Consider the following 26,547-nt stretch of genomic DNA (forward strand, 5'->3'; position numbering starts at 1 on the left):
TTTAATCCTGTTAATGATACAATGAAAAATGACATAAAAATCTCCTGAGAGCTCATAACATAATGAATTTCATGTTTTATTTTTATAAAATACTCAAAGCAAATAAGTTAGCAACATGGTAAAAACAACTTAATATAAATAGTCTAATGGAAAATAGGGGTGTAGCAGAATGAAGGGGTCCAAATATATGAACTGACAGCAAATTTAATTCAATAGTAGTATTTAAAGTATCTGGAAGAAGAAATGATCTGAGTATTGTTCTGTCAGTCATTTTAGGAATACTATTTTTCTTAATTGTTATTTGATGGCTATAAGTGAATATCAGCAGAATTTGAAGTTAGGTCTCTGATAGTTTCTGTAGTACAGAAACGTTGTCTCTAATTAAGAGCAGATCCATATTCCTAAAACCATCAAATGATCTGAGAATTCTCTGGAGAGTTATAGCACAAGATCATTTAGTAGATGAATGATGAGATACAGCACCTTTATCCTTTAGATCACAAGGTCACTTGTAAGCTTGGATGCAGACAGCAGGGATCACTGGTCAATACCCTGCAAGAGGTGAAATGGATTGCTCATTTCCATTCAACTTTATTATCATTTGGTAGCTCTTTGGTATCAAATATAGATCCAGTGAGTGACCTTTTACCACTAAAGTTCACTTACTTTGACTAGGATCAAGAATCAAGATGGGATTTTAAAACTATAGAAGCAAAAGCCAAAAGTAAGCAAAACAAAAAAACTGTGAATGCCATCTAGTTGTGTTTTCAACATTCAAGATACTCTGTTCATCTACTGCTACTACATCAAAGTCTACCACGCGGCCTGTGCAGTGGTTTCATTAATGAGGTTCTAGGCATAAAGTTAGTTAGAAGAGATCCAAATAAAACACAAGACTCAGTTACCTTATTTCTATTGCTAGGTCCGAGATGGCTCCCCTCTGGTTCGCTCCTCTAAACTGCCCAGAAGGGCAGCAGGGATTACTCAGGGCTAGCAGGAGAGAGAGAGTGAGCATGCCGGGGACCAGCCTTTTATTGGGGAACAAGAGATTCAGGGGAGAATTCCATCCAATGAAGGTTGAGGGGGGGCTGCACTCCAAGGTCAGGGTCAGTGATTGCGTCCCCAGGGTCAGTGGTCAGGCACACCCCCACACGGATGGGCTCTCTCATCAGGAAAGGGTCGGGAAAAACTTTGACTTAGTCAAAGTGCCTCAGGCCCTTAACGGGAGTCACCCGATCACGTGTTAGAATGGCTTCCCACATCAAAGGAAACAAATTCAAAATGGTACATTAAATAGAAATATTTTACTTGTATTTTTCTGAATTACTATTCCATTATAAGTCAAAGCTATTTGTTTCTGTCTTTTCTGGGTAAAGAGCTACAATGTCTTTTTAAAATTTAATTAAATTAATTATTTTCTTTTTTTGTACTTAAAACCATGTTTGTATTGCAAAAATTATGTGTTTCCATTACCCTTTTGGCTAACTAATAGCTGCCTGGATTTTTGTGCTGGACCCTTGTGTTTTTACTAATGCCAGGTTTGTGGATTTTTTGAATTTGAAGTTCACATTCCAGTCAATTGGGCTGTGATTCCCATGTATTTTAATTTAAATAACCCCATGTTATATGCTGTCTGGTAGGACAACAGTATGCACATAGAAATGAATAGCAATGATGGGGAGGTATTAATATTAAGTAGTTAGTTAGCAAGTCAGGGAAAATTAGGTCTTGTTTCAAAACTTGACGTCCTGTGTTTAGAACTAGGGACAAGAACACATATTTACAATAACACAGGAACCAAATAGGAACAGGTTTCTAATTTTCCAATTCTGGAAAAAAAAATCTATGATGTTTATTTAGCAGGAACTTAATGCCTGGCAAAGAAGTTGACAAAAGATTAATTACACATGTATCTAATCTTTAAATAACATGTAAATGACCTTTAAAAATTGATATCCAGTAATATTCCTAGTTTCCTTTGTAATCCCACCATCATCTAAGAGAGAGTGCCTTGCATTGACTGAAGGTTTAGATTATTACTAAATGTGAGGATAAATGAATAAACTCTTATAACTTAACATATATTTGTCTAAGGTACATGATAAGGAATTCTGCAGATGAAAGAGATTAATAGAATCCTAGGAATCAGAGATTTGCTGGAGAAATGAAATCATACATCTCATGAAGCACCTCTACTAAAAAAAAAAAGTAAACCTAGAAAACTTTTTTGATCAATTTAGTTCTCTGTGCACTACAGCAAAGATATATGTGTGTTTTATATGATACTATTTTAATTTATTTTCATGTGACTCATTTTTCTTCATCTATTTTTCAGTGGTACACACAACCTCTAGAAAATTAGTGCTAAAAATAGATAAGGTGACATTCTAATTATTCATTCTATTAGTCGGTGTCATTGGCAGAGTTCTAAGAACAAAATTTAAAGCAAGATTCTTTACGATTATTTAGGCTTCCTTTTTTGTTATTATAATCATTGAGATTAACTTCAAGTAATGATGCAGTTGAAGGTGTTTATAAATACCGTAATTTTTAATAACTCATCCTGTGATGTATGAAAGACAGACACTATAAAGGTGTTTTTGTTTATTTATGTGCTTGTAGGTATACATTTGTATAAAATGTGACTCTCTGGATATGGCACAGTGGAAAAGAAGTATCACAAAATGTTTTCTCCATTTCCTATGTCCAGAACAAAATGTTAAGCTTTTTCCTTCAGCCTCCATAAACAACATTCCATAGTTTCCATTATCCATGTGAAGTTTCTCTTCAAAATCATGTGTATACTTCGGAAGGAAAATTGCTCATGGTTTTCTCATTGGGTTTTCCTGATAATAATTGTGTTCTTTTTCCCATTTTCCCTTAGTTTTGTCAGAGTCCCTTCTACCACATCCATAGATCCATCCTAGCAGAGGTCACAGATCACAAAAAGCCTGCAGAAACAGGAAATCCAACTTCCTGAGTCCACCACAAAACACAGAAACCTGTTTCCTCTACACATCTCAAATTGGCAAAGTTCTGTCTTAGCACATTCAGTATAGAAGCAGCCATCCCAAAGGCTTGAAGGAATTTATCTTCAAATTTCACATGAATTTTTCTTTGTTGTTTTAATCTGTTGAGATGAAGGGCGCAAAGTTATTTTTCCTGCTTTCAAGTTTATGGAGTGGGGGCATGGGGCTTAACAGCACTGAGCATTCTTGGACTACACCTGAGGATGAAAACTTCCAGAAGAATGTGGCCTTTTCTTCAGTAAATAAAAAACAAAGTCTCCGAATGCAGTCAACCTCTCAGATCCCATCTGCTGAGAGAGTTACAACACCTGAAGCCAGAACTTCTGAAGAGAATCCTCTACAATCCTTGCTGCCTCCCTCTGAGACACGCACCCTCCCTGAAGGTACCAGAAACCCAACACTCACACCCACAGGGAAGACAGAAGAAGGGGTGGTGGGGCTTCAAAATCTTACCCTCCCAACTGAGTCCAGCATCAAGGTCAGCCCTGGAGCAGAGATGGTCGTTCTTTCTAATTCCACCCTGAAATTTCTTCGGAGCTTTGCCAGAAAGTCAAATGAACAAGACATCTCTTTAAATTCAGTTAGAGGCATGGGAAATCGATCCCCAAGAGAAACCTACCTCAGCAGAGGAGACAGCCCTCAAAGTCAACGATCCAGCTATCAAAAGTCAAGTTTTGAAACAACTAGAGGAAAGTAAGGAACACTTTTTTATTTTTTTTTCTGTGTCTGACTAGAAATTCTATAAAATTATAAGCTAACTTTTTGCTTGAACTACCTCACTCTCAGAAAATTATTTCAAGATAAAATCAGATCATAATTGTAACCCCACAATTACAATTTTTCCCTTTACCTGGTCAAGAAAAGATGAACAAGTAAAATGCAACAATTTTATTTTATCTGATATAATCAAAATCACTTTTTTATTCAATTATGCAAATATTGTTAACTTGGAATAGTCACTACCAAAGTAGCAACATAGTGGCTATTAGATTTTTATTTAGGTCCATGTGTTAGTTGTGTTCAGAACTACAATATCCACAACTTGAAAGAAAAACATTTTTTTAATGGAAACATAAACAGATGTGAAAATTAAAATAGGAGAATTATAGAAAATATGAAGTAATCAATCATCAGACCAAACAAACTGAGTTACAGTGTGCAAAAATACTTTTTATATAATTAGGCTGAGGTTGTAATTCTAGCTCTACGGCTGTCGCAACCCATGACTTGGAGTAAATCAACTGATCTTCCTAAGTTTTAATTTCCTCAAATGTAAAAAAGATATCATATGGGGAATGAAGATAAAAGTATAATTTTATGGGTTTATCATCCAGATTCAAAATAATGAAATATGCTTAGACAAATGATTCTCACAGGAAAGGTTCTCAATAAATCATATTTCGAATTGTTATCATATTATGTTCATTGTCATGAATGTGATAAATTTAAAAAGACTACTTATGTGTTGATTTTAAATTAAAGTTAGACCAGTGTCAATTGCTGAAGTGAAATAATAAAACCAAGTATTGTTAGAGAGGGCTTTCAAATAAACTGAAAACCAAACAAAAACAAAGAAAAAACAGTTCTGGCTAAGTTAGTGTTTTATTCCTTTTAACGATCATGATCATAGTCATCAATGTGTTTAGAATAATGGAAGCTGAGGGTTACAAAAATAAACTTGTAAAATACTTTTACCTGTAATAAAATGATTTCAATACACCAAACATGCTTGGAATCTAAATCAAGTTTCTTTCTAATAATATTTTAAAAATCAAAAGTAAAATAGTAGTTGGCACCTGCTACATGAGGACATTTGTTCAAGCTGGTGCTGATACAAAGGTGAGAAGCAAGACACTAGGAAGAATACAAACCAATGAATTTGTGAATAAGTATTTCTTATTATTTGAGTCAATTTTTTCACCATATCCTAAAGGTTATGCAATTTGTAAAAATATACATGTATATCTGATTTTAATTAAAACTTTATTTACTTAGAATTTATTTACTTGAAATTTTTAATTGTAAAATCAATACTACAGATTATGAAATGCTCAGTGTGGAATGAGTAAGTTTTGTCTATAATAGAGAGTTAACAAACATGTATTAATCTTGTTTATTTTTGGAAACAGCAGAATTGTGCCTATTAAACATTAATGACATATATCACTGAGAGCATATAGGGACGTATTTTCAGTGATAGCAAAATCTTTGTGCTTACTAAGTGCACAATAAATATTTAAGAATATTAAATGTGAAATATGTGGATCAAATTGTGAATATGAAGAAGACTCTTTCCCAAAGACATTATTTTTCCATGGCAAAGTATGGTTGATTTGTTGTAAACTCTTCTTCCTTTTTTTTCTATCCTATCATTCTTGGAATGTTATAGTAGTTCTTAGTAAGAAGAATACTTCTATCTATGACAACTTCCTTTCCACATGGTTATTCTGGTGCATTTTTGCATCATCATGCATTTTCTCTCATTTTAGCACTGCAGAACTCTTAGCTACAACAGAGCTATGGTTTCCTGTGTGGCAGAGTGGGTGTTAATTAGTGACCAAGCACTTTGATATGGTTGAGGAATAAAAGAAGAAATTAGGACTAGTGTATTTATGTGTTAAACATATATTGGCTAAACACCTAATCTGACTCCAGTGCTATGGTTATGCTAGGAGTCAATAGTAAACAAAAACACATGTCCTGTGGGAGGGGTGAGAGGAAGAAAAACAACAAATCACAAATGCTGATGTTGAATCCAATAGCAATAACATTCTGAATGAAGCTACTAGGTGTGTAACAGGTGAACGAACAGCCTGCCATTCTTTAACAGGGTCAGTGAGTCTGGCCTGAGAGGACAATAGGTACAATGAAGTGTTGATGCAATCCAACTTCCCTAGCTTCTCCCATATTTCCCAACCCCTGCACACATGCTTCTCAATCTTCATCATTTCAGTAAGTGATTAATTCCATAATTCCATTGTAGAATTTAGGTATATCCTTTACATTTTTCTCTCCTTTTAAAACAATCTAATCTATAAAGTCTTTTAGGCCCGTCAATATTTCCCAAATCCCTCAACTTCTCTCCAACTTTGCTACCACCATTCTATTCCCATCTACCATCATTTACCAATAATTTTCTGACTGGTCCATATCCTTCCACACTTGCCTTCCATGATCTATGCCCCATGCAAGTGAGAGATCTTTTAGACATTTAAGTCAGATTAATGCATTTCATTGGCTCTAAAACTTCATCATTGTGACACATTATAATAGGTACTAATAAGAAGGAAAAAGATGACATCACACTTTATTTCTTAGAATTCTTAGATTTATTTATCTTTTAGATTTTTAAATTTTTATCACATCATTATTTTATGAACTTGAAAATACAAGTGAAATTGGTTAAGGTATTTATAAGGCAATGGCACTAACTACTGTCTGACAAATTGTGACTGAAGAGTATCATTGATTTCAGAATACATTCTGGATTCACAGAAATGTATGTCTTCAAATCTGTGAAATCTGGTATTTCACTGACCATCACACTCCAAACTCAGGACGCTGGATTTCTCTGGGGACAGTGGCCTTCTCTCTGCTTACTGAACATGTCAGGTTAATATGCATCTCTAAAAAAACTCCTGTTTATTTAGTTATTTATTTTTTACTAGAATGCTCTTTCTTCAGCATTTAGAGTGAGGGACTCCTTTTCATTTGCAACTTCAGATTTAATGTCACCTCCTCAAAGAGACCTTCTCTGAATAACTGATGTAAAGTTATCTATCCTCTTGCAGATTACCCCAATCTTGTGACCCTTTTTTTCTCCTTCATTGCACTTATTTAAAATTAATTGGTCTATGTCTTTCCACAATAGAATATACATTCCACTAACACAGGAACTTTGCCCATCTTATTATTCTATTTACTGCCCAGAGTAGTGGCTGGTTTGCAGAAATAATTCAATAAAGCTGTGTGGAAGCCCAGTGCAAGAGGCTGAGGCAAGAGGATCTCAAGTTCAAAGCCAGTCTCGGCAAAAATGAGGCACTAAGAAATTCAGTGAGACCCTGTGGTCCAGTGGTCCAGTGCCCAGAGTTTAATCCCCAGTACCACTGCCCCCTCCCCCCAAAAAAAACAAATTGTGTGGAAAAACAGGTTTTGGATGGGTTTGAAACTCAGGAGGAAGATCAAGTGTAGGAGCAGAATCTGGGAAAGGGTTAGTATAGAAATACATTAAGTTATGGATATGGATGATGCTGAAGGTTCTATAATCATGATCAGAGAAATTCTAATATTTGGTGGAATAAGGGCAGCAGGTACCAGGGCAATAAGCCCTTAAATGGAATGGCCCATGGAACAAAGAAAAAAATATTTTAGGAAGGGAGGCAAGTTATCAACAGTGTATAATGCTGCTGAAAAGGGCAGGAAAATGAAGACCAAAAATATCCACTACTACAGTGACATGAAACTTAATAGTGAAGTGAGCTCTGTGCTCAGGCCCAAGTGAATGGAGCTATGCAGGAAGGTGGAAAAAACAGAGGGCAGTTACAGACAGCTCTGTTGGGGTTTTCACTTTTTCTTTTTCTTTTGTTTTGTTTTAATGAAACAGAGAAGAAAGAGATCAGAAATTAAGATTAGTGCCAGGGGAGGTGGAGTGTACCTATAATCCCAGCAGCTCCGGAGACTGAGACAGGAGGATCAAGAGTTTAAAGCCATATCATATTTCACACTTTGATTCAAGTGGGTTATGAACTCCCATTTTTACCCCGTATACAGATTGCAGAATCACATCGGTTACACATCCACTAATTTACATATTGCCATACTAGTGTCTGTTGTATTCTGCTGCCTTTCCTATCTTCTACTATCCCCCCTTCCCTCCCCTCCCCTCCCCTCTTCTCTCTCTACCCCATCTATAGTAATTCATTTCTCCCCCTTGTTTTTTTTTTAACCTAAACAATAAACAACCATTGCTATTTAAAAAAAAAAAGAGTTTATAGCCATTTGTAGGTAAATGGATGGAGTTAGAGAAGATAATGCTAAGTGAAGTTAGCAATCCCAAAAAACCAAATGCTGAATGTTTTCCTTAATATAAGGAGGCTGATTCATAGTGGGGTAGGGAGCGTGAGCATGGGAGGAATAGAGGAACTCTATGTAAGGCAGAGGGGTTGGAGGGGAGGGGAGGGGGCAGGGTTATTAATGATGGTGGAATGTGATGATCATTATTATCCAAAGTACATGTATAAAGACACGAATTGGTGTGAATATACTGTGTATACAACCAGAGATATGAAAAATTGTGCTCTATATGTGTAATAAGAAATGTAATGCATTACGTTGTCATATATAATAAAAAATTAATTAATTTTAAAAAATAAAAGAGTTCAAAGCTAGCCTCAGCAAAAACAAGGCACTAAGCAACTCAGTGAGACCCTGTCTCGAAATAAAATACAAAAATGTGGCTTAGTGGTTGAGTGCCCCTGAGTTCAATCCCCAATGCCAAAAAGAAAAAAGAAAAGAAAAAGAAATTAAGGTTGATTCAGTTTCTATTTTTTGTATCTTATTCTTTCCTTATTTTATTTCATATACAGCTGGGGTCAAAATGTTTATGAAAAAATAAAAATTGAAAATGCAGGTAAAAACAAAATGTTTTTTTTTAAGAGAGAGTGAGAGAGGAGAGAGAATTTTTTTTAAAGAGAGAGTGAGAGAGAAGAGAGAGAGAGAGAATTTTTAATATTCATTTTTTAGTTCTCGGCGGACACAACATCTTTGTTGGTATGCGGTGCTGAGGATCGAACCCGGGCCGCACGAGCGTGCTACCACTTGAGCCACATCCCCAGCCCCAATGTTTTTTGATGAATGTAATGACAACTTCTTTTAAAATTTTGTTCATAGTATTCTTTTTCTATAAACTATATAACTTGTTTATTTACAAAGAGGAGGCTTACATTGAATGAGTTGCAACTTCTAATATAATATTTCAAAAGATATATTCTTCATATCTTTTATTATTTGTAATTTAAGAAATTAATACCTCATTTTAAAATTTTCTTGAATTATACAACCAAATCATTAAACCATCAAATTAATATATTTTTCCAAACATTTTATATATATAAACATTATGTATATTCCATATTTTTTTGCATTAATCATTTACTTTATTATATTACTTTGCCATTTCTGTTCACTGTTTTTACTGAATATATAGACCTATATTGTATTTTATTTGCTAGAATATAACAAGTCCTTAGTCCAGGTAAATTTTTGTATTTCCACACCTTCTGCTTTTCTGATTATAAAACTATAATTTTTAAAATTCATTATTTATGGAGAAATGCTAAGAGGGACAGTTTGCAGGAACAACCAATTAAACATAGAATTAAGCATCACACAAATGTTAGCCTGCTTTGTAGTCTGCACCCTGGGAAAGCCTGACACCTACTGGAATAAAAACAGTTTACAATGCCCTGAGAGTTCGAAGAAAAGAGATTAAAATAAAATAAAGTGAAATAAAGAAAATGTATGAAAAAAGTTATATTTAAGGTTAAACTTAATATTCATTATTTTAAAAGAGGTATACATCATACCTAAATAATTCAGTGTACCACTTTTTAAATAGTCCTAACTTTAACTTTAAAACTTGGAAAATAGTTTGGATCAAAAAAACAAAAACAAAAACAAAAAACAAATCTTAGGTATTTCCTGCGATGGGAACACATCCATCTCATTCTCCTATTATTTTACACTGAGAATATTGTAGAAAGACAATATAATTTGTGTGCCTTGTGGGTTCATATACTCGTTTATCACTGGAAACTCATCACCACCCTGTGCCCACTACAGAAAGAAAATTAATGATGCCTGAAATAGACTTTGATTACAAAAGTTGGTATATAAAAACATGTTTGTTCTTGAAACCTGAATAACTATAAAATTAAAGTACCAAAAATTCCCCATGATCTGAGCTTTGCATGGTTCACTTCTGAAATGTTTTAAAATATTAATTCATTTACATTATTCTTTTATAAAACTAATATTTTTATCTAGGCTTAAATACTATAAAGAATTTTGAAAAGAAAAAGCTATAACTGCAGGAAGGTACACTAAAGGAAAATAAAGGACAAATTATTATTTTTATCTGAAAATAAAACTTCTACTTTTTTGAGGGGGTGCATACTGGGGATTGAACTCAGGGGCACTCTACCACTAAGCTACATCCCCAGCCCTATTTTGTATTTTATTTAGAGACAAGGTCTCACTGAATTGCTTAGTGCCTCACAGTTGCTAAGGCTCGCTTTAAACTCTCCATCCTCCTGTCTCAGCCTCTTGAGCTGCTAGGATTACAGGCATGTGCCAGTGTGCCCAGAAAAACTTCCATTTTCTTAAGGAAATAACTATCGAATTGAAATAGTCTTTTAGACTATTAGCCAGAAAAAACAAAATAAAACAAAATATAAAGACCAGTGAGTGCTTTATTTAAATGTGATTTGCTTATGGAGAATCTTTTACTAAATGTGAATCCTTGTTTCCATTGCTATTATTCATATTGCATATATTTCCCCTTGAACTACATTCTAATTTAGGACTACTGAGCTACACGTAAATTTTAGTCTCTAACATTAATAGTTTGTTGAAGAATTTCTCTTTTAAGTGTGATTTTTAAAATTCCAATAAATTATTCTGTAACACTTTGAAAATGTTTATGTTCATGGCTTCTTAGGTCTAAAGAGACACTTTGAATACTATATTTCTCCTGAGAGCTAAGCTTCAGCATTGTAATTGAACACAAATGATGATATACTTCTGTATTTTTCGGGGAATTATTATTGACTTAAAGCATACAAACAATTATGGTTAAAATGAATTTGTCATATCATTAAAAAAGTAAAAATGGAGACATGAGGCAAGAAAAAAAAGGGGGAAGTATATATTCTTCAGAAAAAAATCCCACTTACCCACTTATCTCACTTAAATATCTTGAGTCATTTAATTATTTGCACAAGTGGTGATGGCAGCAAGTGTTTTACATATTTTTTTATTTATATGTGACCACGGAATGCATTACAATTCTTATTACACATATAGAGCACAATTTTTCATATCTCTGGTTGTGTACACAGTATATTCACACCAACTCATGTCTTCATACCTGTACTTTGGATAATAATGATCATCACATTCCACCATCATTTCTAACACCATGCCCCCTCCCTTCCCCTCCAATCCCTCTGCCCTATCTAGAGTTTATCTATTTTTCCCATGATCCCTCTCCCTATCCCACTATGAATCAGCCTTCTTATATAGGAGAAAGCATTCTACATTTGATTTTTTGGGATTGGCTAACTTCACTTAGCATTATCTTTTCTAACTCCATCCATTTACCTGCAAATGCTATGGTTTTATTCTCTTTTATTGCTGAGTGAAATACCATTGTGTATACATGCCACATTTTTTTATCCATTCATCTATTAAAGGATGGTTGCACAGTTTAGCTATTGTGAATTGTGCTGCTATAAACATTGATGTGGCTGTGTCCCTGTCGTATGCTCTTTTTAAGTCCTTTGGGTATAGACTGAGGAGAAGGTCTTTTACATATATTAACTTATTTAGTTTCATAATAATTTTGTGAGGTAAGGAAGATTATATTTACTTACAGATTAAGAGATTCATTTCACAGACAAAGAAATGCGTAACAGGTTGTGGAGGCAAGCTGTAGAAGCCGTCAGCCTATCTCCGGCATCCAGTTTTGTCACATGCCCCTATTAACAGGTCAACAACGATGTTACATGACTCCATTCAGGGAAACTTTTTATTATCTTCTTTTGCTTACTCCTCTGTCACCACCCAGATCCTCTCTCTTCCTGATGTATTCTGATATAGAAAAAACAAACTCAATGCAGAAATGAATTTTCTTCCTTATTTGCTCTCTCAGCGTGTAAAGTAAAAACAAAGCAAGAAATTTTGTCCAGCAAGCAGCAGTCTTTCATCATCAGAAATGACCTTCTAACTCTGACTCACAGAGGTGGAAATAGCAAGTACTTATGACAGCTCTGATGTCAGGGGAAATCCCTCATCTTCCCTCCTTCCCTATCCTTCTTTACCCTTTTTCGGCTCTTTTTTCTTCCTTTTGTCTTTCACAAAAGACAAATTGATTTTACTTCTAAGACATACAGCACTGTCATTTTATAATCTTGCTAGTAGTTATAGTCAAACTTAGTTAAGTATTTCCATGTACTAATAATCTTTTAATTTAAAAATAGGGCTCTGCATGAGATAGATTAGTGGAAATATGAATGGGTTATTTTCTTGTGAAGGGTTAATTAATATTTTCCTCTCTAAATCCCACCAGAGACCTAATTTTTCCCTAAGGCATGTATGAATGATTAATACATGTATATGTCATTATCATTTGTAATTTGTATTCATCTGTGAGTCCAAAGTAAGGAAAGGTCACTTATAATCTTACACTTTCTCCAGGCAGGGATGCCTAGGTGGGTAATTAGATGAGGTAAGGAGGTTGCTAACCAAGTTACCAGGTAAGCCTATTTCTTTGAAAATATCATTTTTCACAAACAGCCATGTTTGTCTTGTATTGTCTCATTTTCCTCTTGTTCCCCTTTGGATTCCTAAATTTATCTCAATAAGAGGATGATAGATTCCTTAACCTATTTTCTCCAACTTCTAAGGGGAAAAAAATACATGTGCGCACTGCGCGCACACACACACACACACACACACACACAAATACTAGTATTGGCTGGGTTTATGGTAGAGACTTTTCTGGTTTAACTTGAACACCTTCAGGATTTGATGCTTTTATACTATGTGTCAAATCAAGTCACAGATAATGAAATATGGAAGTTTAAACATTTAGTCTCTTAAGAATTGGATAATAAGGAATTAAGTAATGTGTGTTATAACTGACCAATGTTAATCCTTGGACTGTTGGATATTTTAAGGAAATATCCAACTGTTGGATATTTTAAGGAAAATATCCTTGGTCATTATTTAAAGGCATCCTTGCTGCTTTAGTCCACTCCTGTTCAGAATAAGAATTGATATATCTGGATTGTGATCTGATGAGTTAGTGGAAGTTTTTCTTAATTTAATCTTTTCACTACCCCCTGAAAGATTGCCTCTAAAAGGTCAAAATCAAAAGTACAGTAGATTTTTTACAATGCCCTTTCTTAGTTCATTATACAGAGACTTCCACTTTGACAAGTCATCACAGAACCCTTTTCCCACTTTCTGTTTTATGTACTCCACAAGCTAGGTTTGTACGAACAACCAAAGAAATCTGCTTTTCCCTGGACCAAACCTTTTACCTACTAACTTGGAAAATCCAAAAAATCAATACAAGCTTTTTTCAGTACATGCTGCTGCACAAAAGCAACAAAGTTATTACCCTTAAAGAAAATCCCAAATGCAGCCTGCTGGATGGAGGGTTATGACCCCATGGACAGCTAAACACTTCAAAGTCACTGCTCTCTATTCACCATAATCAGTCTGGAAAGGTACACAGGATATCCAGGTTGCAGCAAAATACTTGTCTGGGCTCATTGCATTTGCCTTTAAATTACCTATCACCATTTTTGCCATGCTTAATTTTGTCTTTTTAAACCTACATTTTCAGATAATTTGGTTTTAAAATTATATTTACATTTTTAAGCATTCCTTGGTGAGCTTATTTCATCAGTAGCATAAACCTAATTATGAGTCACACCAGGGGTTCGTTTGCTATGGATAGCTCTTTGAATTTATGCTGGATCAAAGATTGCTGGGCCATGAGCAATAAGCTGATCTGCTGCCTTGCCTCCTTAACGATTTTGGTCATGAGACTGTTTTACTATTTAGTATTTTAAAAGATTTCTGCAGGTGACACAGCCATTTTATTTTCACAGAATAAAACACATTTTTTTTTACTTTAAAAAATTCTTATTATACATGACAGCAGAGTATATTTTAACATATTATACATATATGGAGAATAATTCCTCATTCTTTGGGTTGTACATGATGTGGAACCTCATTGGTCATGTAATCCTATATGCACACAGGATAGTAATGTCCAATTCATTCAACTCGGCATTTCTATTCCCATTCCCCCTCAATTCCTTTCATTCCTGAGACCTTAGGACTCCTAACTTTGCTATCCCTTCCCAACCTCCCTAGTCATTTGCTAAGTATTCATGTTACACACAGTCCCACTGTACTTTTGTTAAAATTGTGTCAGTGATTAAAATCATCACTGGCTCTAAATAAAATACAAAATAGGGCTGGGGAAGTGGCTCAGTAGTTGAGTGTCCCTGAGTTCAATCCCTAGTACCAAAAAAAAAAAAAAAAAAAAAAAAAAAGGATCATCATTGGATTTGCATGATAAATTTAGTTATTCTTTTGGAGATTCCTTTGTTGTAGTTCTGTTAATTTATAAACCTATGTTTTTATTTCTTGCTTTTCCCAGTTCTTTGTTTTGAGATATTTTTGCCTTAGGTATCACTATGCTTTAGCAAAATATGCCCAAATCTCTCTCTCTCTCTCTCTCTCTACTTAAAACATCTCATTCAAAAAAAAAAAAAAAAAAAAAAAAACCTTCCACAAGTTTTATGGTACTCAATTTTTCTGCTTTGGAAGGATTCCTTAGATGAGCTCAATATGGAATGATTAAATCAAGATAATTAACATAGCTGCTTTTTTTCTTTTCATATGGTATTTTTGGAATTTTAATATGATGTACTTAAGTAAGGTTTTACTTTTATTTACCCTTTAGGCATTCATTGAGCTTCTTAGATATGAGGTTGATTTTTTTAAATCAAATTTACAAAAAAATTTCATTCTTATTCATGAAATATTTATTCTGTCACAGTCTATCTCCTAGGCTCCTAAAACTCTAACTATGCAATCTTAGGCCAAATTCTGTTAAGCATATTCAGTCAATTTTTAGTTCATAAAGTCTATGTTTCTTGTTCTATTAAATGTTTAACTGTTTTAGTCACTGGTTGCTAATTCTAACACCCATGTCATCTCTGTTTCTACTATTTACTGGAGTTTAACTCTATGTATTGGTCTTATATTCCTGCTTCTCACATCTAGCTTTGTTTACTGCTTCTTGCTTGGCACTGTGGACTATTATTCAAGTGTCTCAGTTTTGTTGTTTGCAAGCATTGATGCATTTTGAAAGCTCTATTGAACATGGAGCTCATATTAAGCTTTCCCACTCTTTCAAGAATCATATGACTGTATCATCTGCTGTCCAGCATCTGAAACTATTGCTTTATATGTCTTGGCTAGATTGAATTGTTAACATAGGCAAGTATAACCAATGTTCTGCTAGAGCTAGAAACAGAACTCTTTGAAGTTCATAATTTTAGTCAATTATTTAAAATTTATAAAATAAAATGATTTAAACTCTCGTGTAAAACGAAGACTTATTGCTAAATAAACATTTAATTTATAGATTTATTTGAAGAGATTCAACATGTTTATTTTGGCTTTCCCCATCAACTGATAATTAGATTTTCATTTTAGCCTTTCAATACATTTAAAATATTTATAAATTAAATTTTATACTACTTTTGGTGAATTGAGTCTGAAGTTCATTATCCTTGTTACTTTTTGCTATTGCAAATGATGTCTTCTTTGAATTTGTGGTCGGTACAAAGAAATGTAATTGATCTTCAAGTCATGGGGGAAATAAATTGATTAGCTATTATAAATTTTTATATTAAACTTGAATACACTGCGGACCTCTTATTAATTATAATAGTTTGCATCTAGAATATTGTATTTTCTTTACAATCAAAACATCTTCTGAGCTGGATATGGTAGTATATGCCTGTAATCCATGGTCTGAGGCAGGAGGATTGAAAGTTCAAAGCCAGCCTAAGCAACGTAATGAGGCCCTAAGCAACTTAGCAAATCCTGTCTCTAAACGAAATATTAAAAAGGGATGGGGATGTGGCTCCGTGGTTGAGCTCCCCTGGGTTCAATCCCTAGTACCATATACACAAAAATATATTCTGTTAATAACAGGTGGTTTTTTTCTATTTTTGTTCTTTATCATTATTCAGTTTATTTAATTTTCCCTTATTGCACATTATCCAAACTAATAGATCTAGATCTGAGTATCCTATCTCAGTACTGAAATGTAGTAATCAGTCTATTCTGTCTAATATCTACATATCTTAAAGCTAGATATCATTGTTAAGACAGCTAAACTACAATACTTGCAGAAGTAGATATAGGCACATGAATATAGTTTTGATGGAAAAGATACTTGCTGACAGTGATCTTTATAATGATACTGAGTTATCCCCTAGGAACTGGTGTGCTTATGTACATACCAGATTATCTCCCACGGTGATACTGGACAACCAGGTCACTTATGTTCCTGGTGGAAGAGGACCCTGCAGCCGGACCATTGGATCCTGTCCTTACACGTATGTAATGTTTCTTGAAAACACAGCTTGCGCTAGCTATTATCATTATGACTAAGAATATGCAAAGTTAGTCATCTCATGCATTTATGTGTAATAGGGTCAAAGGAGGGCCATCACATTAGACCTTCAGTAAGTTAAAATGCAGATCTTAATAATACTTGTGTCATATGATTTTAAAATCACATGAGATAATGCAGTAATATACTTGACCTAGAGCCCGGTGCATTGTGAATATTTAATAAATGTTAACACACTTCTTTCTATTCTTATAGTCATATTACTTTCATTCTATATTCTGACCAACAATGCTATCTTTATGAAATAAAAATCCAATTTTGAAGATTTATTTATTATTTCTTCATACTAGCTCAGAGAGGATTCTGTACATACCATATTTCACCACATAATCATTGCAGATTTTATGCGAAGTTATTTTGTGAAAAGAAGTGGGCTGCGACCATTATGTGAAGCTTTAAAAAAAATTGTGCCAGTATTACTTTAAAAAAATTATTTCTACACTGTCTTTTGTTTAAGATAAGGATCCATGGAATACTTGTGAATATACATTAATGCAGTGGTGACTATGATACAATGCAATACGGTAACTTGGCACATATTCTAAAATTTAAAAAGCAATTGCAATTATGTATGGTAAAGCAGTTAAGTGGGGCCTTTCTTCTTGTGACTATTTTAATGACCCATGTTATTTAGTTGTTTTTTTTTTTAAATTTATGTCATTGCCCTAAAATGTAGGGCTGAGCACTTGATAAATTCTCTGAATTCATGTAGTCACAGTAGCTCAGCTGGAGATGTTCCTGAAGAGCCTGCAATAAAAAATTGAATTGCTATTCAGGCCATGATGGCTAATGTTATGCAGATTGTGATACAAATAACTCAGGAAATGAATCTGACACATCAGCAATCTGGAACAATGCACAGTAAGGGTACATAAAATCAAGGTGTTTCTTACTCCCATGGGGGATAGCTAAGGTTCATGGTCCAGAGAACTAAGCACATCTTAGGGATTTGAAAGAGCTGAGCTCCAGTTCTGCCTTCAGCATTTACTCACTTTGTGATAATTTCCTTGTGAACGTAAGACACAAAGAATGCATTGTTAATTCTTCAGTAATGAAAATATTACCACTGTAACCCCTATCATATTGTCCTTCTGGGTTCAAGGTGAGCTCTTTTTAATTTTTCTCTTTAAATAAGCCAGAAATACTTATTTTTATTCTTATCTATCTTTTTTGTACTTTTGAATGGATCTCTCCATTCGTTCACTATTTCAGTACTTAAACAGTATTTGTCACCTTTTCTGTTATTATATCTGAGTTACATACAACAAATACTCAGTTTTCCAAATCAGCAAATCAAACCCAATGGTGATTCAACTAATTGTGTGAGCCTCTCCCTACAAACTTTGAACAAAGCCCATTTCCAAACTGGTTCACTTTCAATTTAGCTGTAGTGGTTGGACTGGATATGATATTTCACAGAACAGAGTTATTTACTAACTATAATTTATTGAAATTTTAGAGATGGAAATAAATCTTATAACTCCCTTTATAATTGAGGAATAACCTTGGACACTTAGAGTTACCTGAACATTGTATCACAACCCAAAACCACAGTCACTGAAAGCTCAGTCTATTAGAATATGCTATCATCCACATATCCAAGGGCTTCTCATGCTCATGGATAGTAGCTAACAAATTCTAGGGTGTAAGCCTGGCCCACACAACATGGGTTAAAATTCCATTTCTATCACTTTTAAATGTGGGACTCTGAGCAAGTTATTTTATCTCTCTATTTTGAGGTTCCTCATCAGGAAATCAAGGCAATAGTATTTTCATCATAAAAATAATATGAGGTTTGGGCAAGAAAATGTGTGACTATTTTATAGACCCATTTGATAAATATCATCTATGTATGAGTCATGGATAAGAATAATATGGCCAAATTGATTTTATGACTTATATCTACAGACATATAGTCTGCAATTTAGTAATTTAGTTACCATTCACTAACTATAGAGTGATTGTTGTATTGAAAGATTATAACATTAATTTTCTTCCATGATTTTATCTCAGAAATAATATTATTGCACATTAGACACCTTGCCTCCGTCCCTTACTTTCTCTCTAAAATACTGTATGGCAGAAACAGTAGATAGTATAATTTTAAAACTGGAAGGAGAGAAAATAGAGATTGAATGAGACAATTAGATCTCTATTATCCAATTCGTTTCAAGTTGCTTGATATTCTTCTAGAAGAAATGAGGATCTTTTCTCCTGAAACAATATAGGAAATAATAGAATTGAAATAAAGTAAGTTATTCCTATATAACCCTCCAAAATTTGAAATTAAAATAAGTTCTAATATTGATTTAGCTAAAAAACATTATTAAAGGAAAAGCTGAAATATCTTTAGAAAATGTAATGACAGAAATTGAAAATATCAAAAGTATAACCACTAATGTTTTTTGTAGTGTATTCAAAGAAATCTAAGTTTGGCAGTTTCAGATATAATATTGATGCTGAAGATCGTGATTATAACAGCTAACACAAAATGCTTATTATATATCAGGCATTGTTTCAAATGCTTTATATTTATAATTCCTACTGATAATATGAGACAAATAATCTATTTTCCTGCACTTTCTCTCCCCTCTAGATCCCAGCAGAGAACTAATCCTGTCTATAGGATGCAACATAAAATTGTTACCTCATTGGAATGGAAGTGCTGTCCTGGATACAGTGGACCAAAATGTCAGCTAAAAGGTACACTCTGTTATTAATTTCATAATAACAATTACAAGCATATAAAGTCTGAAAAATTGATGAATGATTTTATAGAAGAAAATAATTATTTTTTCCCTTTTGAATGAGGGTAAATAAACATATAGTCAAACTATTAGGACTATTTTTTTTTAAAATTTCTGACTTGATAGCTATTGATAGCACCCTAAAATCTTAAACTATCCTTTAGTTTCTCCCTCCATTTCCATGTTGGCTTTATATGATGAGTAAATGAAGATCTTATTAAATGTCTTATTTTTTCTTAACACTAGAAAAATATAGCACACTATGATATCAAGAATATTAATTTTATGTTGTTAAGTAATTATTAGAAGTGACTGTAGGTATAAATAAGAATAACATCTAGCTTTCTCTCAGCTTATTTGAAATAATGCACATATGAATGAAATTCCATATTAAAGAATATATCAAGTATATGAATAATTCTTCTATTTAATCCTAATAGAGCAAATTTTTTCAACTGAGATTTTAAGGATTTTCTGGTGGCAAAGCTGATCAAACACATGGTAACCTGCTGTGGCCTAACATCCATGTGACTATTACTTTGCTTTTGGCTTTAAACAGGTTGCCTTTGAAAAATAAGATATGGCATCAGCATACATATTTTAAATGAATGAATATTACAAGAAAGGCCATTAGCAGTGGTGGGGAATTCAATCAACATTGTAAGAGACTGTGATTAAAAATTAATGTAAGTGTGGAGAAACCATTATGATTCACATTAAGAAAAAGAAAATTATAATACAAGAGCTCTAGGAATCTTGCAATTTAGTTAGGGGTATTATAGATGGTTTTGCTAGCTGTACAATGAAAATCTGTAGGCAAATTTCTCTGTAATGCTATTTATTCTGGGTCTGGCCTGAATTTCAGAGATGATAGAAAAATCAATGCATTTTCAGACCACAGCATGAACATGTACTCATTTATAATCAGATAGAATAAAATTTTAAAGAAGGGACTGGAGTTGTAGCTCAGTTGGTAGAGTGTTTGCCTTGCATGTCTGAGGTACTAGGTTCAATCCTCAGTATCACATAAAAACAAATAGAGATATTGTGTCTGTCTACAACTAAAAAAAATATTTAAAAAATTTAAAGAAAATATGATCTATACTGAAAATATCTGAATATGAGATAATAAAGCATATTCTGAAAACACCCAAATATACCCTGTTTTCAGAGGACTTCTGATTTCCATGAGACATATATTCACAATGGTAAAATATATTTGTTCTTGTTTATCTTTTACAGATGAATAAAAATTCTAGACAGTATTTAGAATCATATTTCTCAGGTTTATATTTATCTTTTTATATAAGAAAGGATATTTGGGGAATGATAATTTCATTATTATTTCTTGAAGATTCAAGTGTTTGCTTAAAGAATGCCTTTCTAGACATTTGAGATGTCATTATACACCTTGCTGTATAAGGGCTGAATGTAGATATGTGGCAGGGAACAAAGTCTTCAGGTCAAACAATATCACGGGCTCTAACTGCTGAGGATTGCAATTACTCCCTGCTTCAGCCTTGTGTACCTGAAAATTGATTCTCCCTGCTACCACTTCACAGTGCTCTGGATGGATCCCAGGATCTGTCATGCTAGGCATGCACTTTACCATCCTACCAGCAAGCCCCAGCCCTTGGTGAATAATTCTTAATCACTATGGTGAACTACATCCACAATGGAGAAAAAAACAAATCCATAGATTGTAAATATACACACAGAAACAAAGTCTAGTTGACAATTTTAAATATCTACTATGTACTATTATTTCCATTTGTCAAAGTATTACATCAGATATCTTAAGTGAATTCAAGAGGTTAACTTTTTATTATTTAGTGACATTTTGTATTCTAATTAAAAACAACTTGTGAATATTTTTAATACAAAATTACAAACTGTTGCCTTAATTCACATTGACAAAAGTATCCCAAAACATTTTGCTTATGAATTTCTGTCACAATCATATAGTTAGAACTATTCATAAATCAGCTATCCACTTATCAAGTTGTTGTGGAAAGATCTATTTTCTTTTGGAATCTTGGTGGAAATAATGCTCTGAAGGCAGGAATACCCAGTGTGTCATGATGTCAGAGAATTCTAATATAACTTTGATTCCAAAAGGATGTCCTATTACTTCATACCATTCTTCTCTTCACTTTTTTTGCAGTCCATAAAGACTGTTGATTTTTTTTTTTTTATCAGTGCAATAGAGGCACTGTTGATACCAAGAACTACTGTGAGAGTTTTCCCCAGACCTGTTCTTCATTATCTCTAGCCTAGGGATTTAGTCACTTTTTCCCCTTCTGACTGCCCAATTACATGCCAAGTACCCGTGCCACCCCCCCCACCCTTTCTATCACACTTGATAAATGTGCCACCAGCCTTTTATTCTTACACAGTAAAGAAAAACTGTCCCCCAGAAGAAAAAAAACAGTGTTTGACAACACTGTCACATGTTGTCTCATGTGACAGGCTGGCTCAGATATGGCAAGGATAATCAGTTTGGCTGATGTATTCTTCAAACCTCTTTCTGAACCCTCAAGGGTGTGGAATATCCTGAAAATACAGCCACCATGACAGTCATTTCAGGACTGGTTCCTCACAGCATCAGGAGGTTATTTTACTCAGAAAGTCTGTAAGGTAGTAAGTATATTCACCTTACAAATTCTTCCTTCCTCAACAAGTTTCCTCCCCACAAGCAAAATTAATTCCAGAACAGTAAAAAGAACAGTTTTCTTTTAATTTAGGTTGCAATAGGGACTATTAAATTTACAATAAGTATCAATAAATTGTAATAAAATGGTGTTGTTAGCAACTAGACACCCTTTTTCTTCTTTCCCTCACTTTTCTACCTCTTTCTTCATCTTTCTCCCACTCTTTTTTAGATCTTCTTCAGGTCATTATTAAGGCATCAAAATTCATGAGGCATGCCATTGGTGTCTTATTCCACAATACACTGATCCGTCACACACACACTTGTACTGCAGTTCAGATAATCAAAATAGTAGTATAATTATAGGATATCTTATTAAAAATATTACTTACACTATCAAAAGGAACCAATTCTTAGGAAGTTCAAGTAGACTTTTATTGGCTAGGAGTTAGGATCTTTTAAGTCCAAATAATAGTTTTGAGAGATTTTACATTTGCTGTATTTTTTGAGAGTTACAGGATTTTGCCTAATTTTATGGTATAATATTCAAGACATTTTTTGAAATGTCAGTAGAAAACTACCACTTAAGCCTATTTTATAAAATTTGCAATTATGCACCTTTCCAGCAGATGTCTCTAAAATATTCTGAGTGTAACAAGAAAATTACAACTTGCTCTAAATGACACAAAGGAAAGGAAATTAAGTTCAAATAGTGTTATATTAAAGAAAATGAAGAATTTTTTTGCACATCTGTTAAAAAGTAGTCTATTTTACTCAGATTTTCTCTTTTTAAATATTTTTAAATTGTAGATGGACACAATACCTTTATTTATTTATCTTTATGTGGTGCTGAGGATCAAACCCCATGTTTGATCCTCAGCACCACATAAAGGCGAGTGCTCTTCAACTGAGCCATAACCTCAGTCCCTATTTTACTCAGATTTTCTATACAGGGAAGGATTTTTCATAAGGTAATGTTTTATGAAGTTTATCACAGATATTATGAATGCTGAAAAGATGTGTGCATGCACAGATACACAGCTATTGATAAACTGATTCCTACCAGATTTCTATTATCAATATATGATAAATATTTCATTTTATAATCCTGTGAAATAATTCAACAAGTTAATGAACCAACTGCTGAAACTAACATTTTCAATACGGGGTCCTCTGTAGTACAACTATTTTAAAATGTAATTTAAATAATTTGAAAATTACAAAATTGAAAGAGGAAAAGCCTTTATTTCTTTTACTTTCACTTATCTAGTTCTTTTCAATAGTCTTTAACATTTTTTTAAAGAGAGAGAGAAAAGTTTTTAATTTTAATTTTTTTTAGTTTTCAGTGGACACAACATCTTTATTTTATTTTTATGTGGTGCTGAGGATCGAACCCAGAGCCCCGCGCTACCTCTTGAGCACATTCCCAGCCCAACATTTTCTTTTTTAGAAAGAACATTTCCTTTTATCAGCATCTTGTTTAATAAAATTGTTATATTAAGTTAAAGAACACTGTTCCTTAAGTCTTTGTTGCACCATGCCGCCTGCTTAAATTTTAACTATCTTTATATATTTACTAAATATTCACCATGCAAATATTCACTTGATATTGCAGGATCAGCTGGAAATCTGTCTTGTCAAGTCACACAGGAAGGTTTTCTGGAGCTAGGGGAGAAAGAGCAAGCATTCTCATTACTGAGTTGCCATTAATGACTTCTTCCATATGGCTCAGAGACCTGGAAAGAAAGAAGAAAAAAAAAAAAAAAACTTGCAAATAAAACCTGTCTAATTAAAAAGAAAAAAAAAAGCACCTAATAAGGAAGTTGTTGCTCTTGCTCTTGACACTTGCTGACCTTGATTCTCTAAGTCTTTGATCCACCAAGGTCAGAGTTTCCATTGTAGGAAGAAAAACAGAGCAGTTACATTAGCAGATAAGACAAAAGGAGTCCAATTTAAGAATTCTATGGCATTTACAAAAAAACCTAAAGTGCACAAAGATCTTTAAAAGTTCATCGATTTAAATAAATGGTGTTCTGTTCTGCACCTGTCATTTAGAAAGGACCAAGAAAAAGAGACTTTGAAATCTGCATTCTAAAAACAAAGCAAAGGTCTGTCTTTAGGTGAAAGCAAAGATAGATTGCTTGGAAAATCTAGAATCTGTGGCAGTCCTTGTGGTAGAGAATACACTTGGGGTGACTGAAAGATTTCTAAATGGAAAAAAAAATAAGAGTATTAATCAAAACCAGACTCTATTACAGGAGAGTAACTGACTCCACTGTCAGAGATCCTATCAGCTTTTCACAGCCACCAGTTAAATCCCTTGCAATAAATTAGGATGAATGCAAGTATTGAACTCCAGTTGACAAACAGAGCTAGGAAAAGATAACATGAACTATTGAATTTGTAAAACAGGTATTTCCAGTTTTTAACAGCCTTGGCAGGAATCCCATGCAATGAATTCAGGAGCAAACAGGTTCATGTGACATCTGGATCCCAAAAATCTTTGTGTGATGCTTAATGGTTATTTCTTTATTTTAGAGTAAAATTTTCTCTTCTGCTTCACACACACACACACACACACACACACACACACACACACAGTTATATTCCTTTATTGATCAATGTTTTCAAGTATTTTCCAATTAAATTTTCTTTCAAATTAATCTTTTTAATTTCACCAATATATGAAAAATATATTGTATATCTACATAAAGAGGAGTTAGTCATCAAATATCAGAATGTGTAAGAAAACTGCAGACTTCCCTTTGATATGCCCATTTGTTATTTTTTACCCATTTCAATTTCTTTCCTTTTTATTTCTAATAGTTTGTCATTTACTTTGTCCTTCAACACTTGTCACTGATTTTAAAATTTCTTTCTTATGTTTTTAGTTTCTATTTTGAAAGTACTGGTTTTCTCTAGCAGGCCACCTTCTATGACCTTGTTTATAATATAGTAGCATCTCTAGCAATTCACATTCTATGACCTTGTTTATAACACAGTAGCATTTTTCCAGATCACATGAATGAGATTTATCTGGAATTCTTTTAAATCTAAGGTTAGTAGTAAATTAGACCTTGATGCTCTTCATTTGTTTTCTGTCTCTTCCTGATACATTACCTCTAATCTGGGTTTGTTCTGACGTCCTGAATGTTTAGGTTCTTGCTGAACTGGGTAACTCAGAGAGAACTATGACTTGATGGAATACTCTACTCAAATCTCATCTAGGACATGAGAAGACTTAAAATACTCCTTTTACCTCCTCATGTGTGTGCATTGCACATATGGTGTGTGTTTGTGTGTGTGTAAGAGAGATACACAGAGACACCTAATTTCCCCAGTCCTGGAGGAATTCTAAGTAAAACATAATGTTATAGTCTCCATATAAAATGCACAATGTCCAATACTTTGCAAAAGTTGAAGTGAAACGATTTCCTTAAAAATTGAATTGCAATTTAAAAGAAAGCTTTAATATTCATAATATATTTTTAGCAAAGTTTTTTGAACTCCTGAAAATAATAAACAAGCAAAATCAACCTGCCTCTTGATTTTGAGGATAAGGTAGGAAGGGGCTGGGGTCATATTCAAACATTACCCACTAATTCAGTAATATTGATCAATATATAAAAGATTAAGAAGGCATTATTTATTTTCTTCTGTTAAAACATGTAATAATTTCTATGATTATCAATGATATCTTTCTATTGAATTATCTATTAAGCACTACTAAAGTAAAAGCAATTGTATTCAATTTTTTCTAAAGTTTAAAAGCTACATTTTAAAATATTTAATATCTATATTCTTAACTATATTATGAAAATTGTTATAAGAATTTCCTATTTCAATTAATCATAGAGCTTTGTAAAAATTTTTGGCCAAATTAAGGACAACGTAAATCAAGGAACATTGACTTTTTTACTTTTGTCAAATAAATTTAATTTTTATATAACTTATTAGGGAAATCTGTTCATTTTCAAATGTAATTGATTATTATATTTGTTTTCACATAATGTATACATATATGTACCTTAAATAACATATATAAATATGTGTATAAAATAGAATATATATGCTTCAAATATAAATATTTTCATAGTGTATATGAAATTTTAACAAAGGGAGTTCAACAAGAACATTACAAAATGCCTTTTTATCCATAGGCTGCCATTAAAGTCTAAACATTCTCCCAGTGTTTATTATTTCAATCTTTAACATATGCTCTTCTTTTCATCTCTGAACTCAAAATATTTTGTCTGAAAAACTTTGCTTACTTTCTCAGTACTATTCTATTGGCTCTGTTTAAAAAATTCAATACATTTTCATGAGCACAATTTGCATGGAAACATTGTTTTCTTTAGTGTTCATATGTATGACTATAATATTAACATAGTATTAAAGATTATTTTTCCTTCTAATTTCCTGAGATAAGGAAAACTATTAATTGTATATAAATTCTTGATTTTTAAATTTTATATAAATTACATATAAAACATTTAGGTGTAAAAGCACTCAAGTTGTATAATAATATTTAAAATTTTAATTTATTTGACTTTTAGGTTTCTAAGAAGTTGTTCTCTCATTTTATTAGATATATGCTTTACAAAATATAGT

General features: G+C 33.1%; 1 protein-coding gene across 1 annotated transcript in view; it reads left to right on the plus strand.

The window, feature by feature from the left end:
• Positions 1 to 3,068: 3,068 nt before the first annotated feature.
• Positions 3,069 to 26,547, plus strand: part of Mmrn1 (multimerin 1) — a 54,822-nt gene continuing 31,343 nt past the window's right edge. Inside the window, exons 1-3 of the mRNA XM_026405201.2 lie at positions 3,069 to 3,722; positions 16,343 to 16,462; positions 19,136 to 19,242. Coding sequence (XP_026260986.2) covers positions 3,139 to 3,722; positions 16,343 to 16,462; positions 19,136 to 19,242 — 811 coding nt within the window. The 5' untranslated portion in view covers positions 3,069 to 3,138. The remainder of the gene's footprint in view (positions 3,723 to 16,342; positions 16,463 to 19,135; positions 19,243 to 26,547) is intronic.

Source organism: Urocitellus parryii, chromosome 10 (genome assembly GCF_045843805.1).
Source record: "Urocitellus parryii isolate mUroPar1 chromosome 10, mUroPar1.hap1, whole genome shotgun sequence".
In the NCBI taxonomy this organism is placed as follows: Eukaryota; Metazoa; Chordata; class Mammalia; order Rodentia; family Sciuridae; genus Urocitellus; species Urocitellus parryii.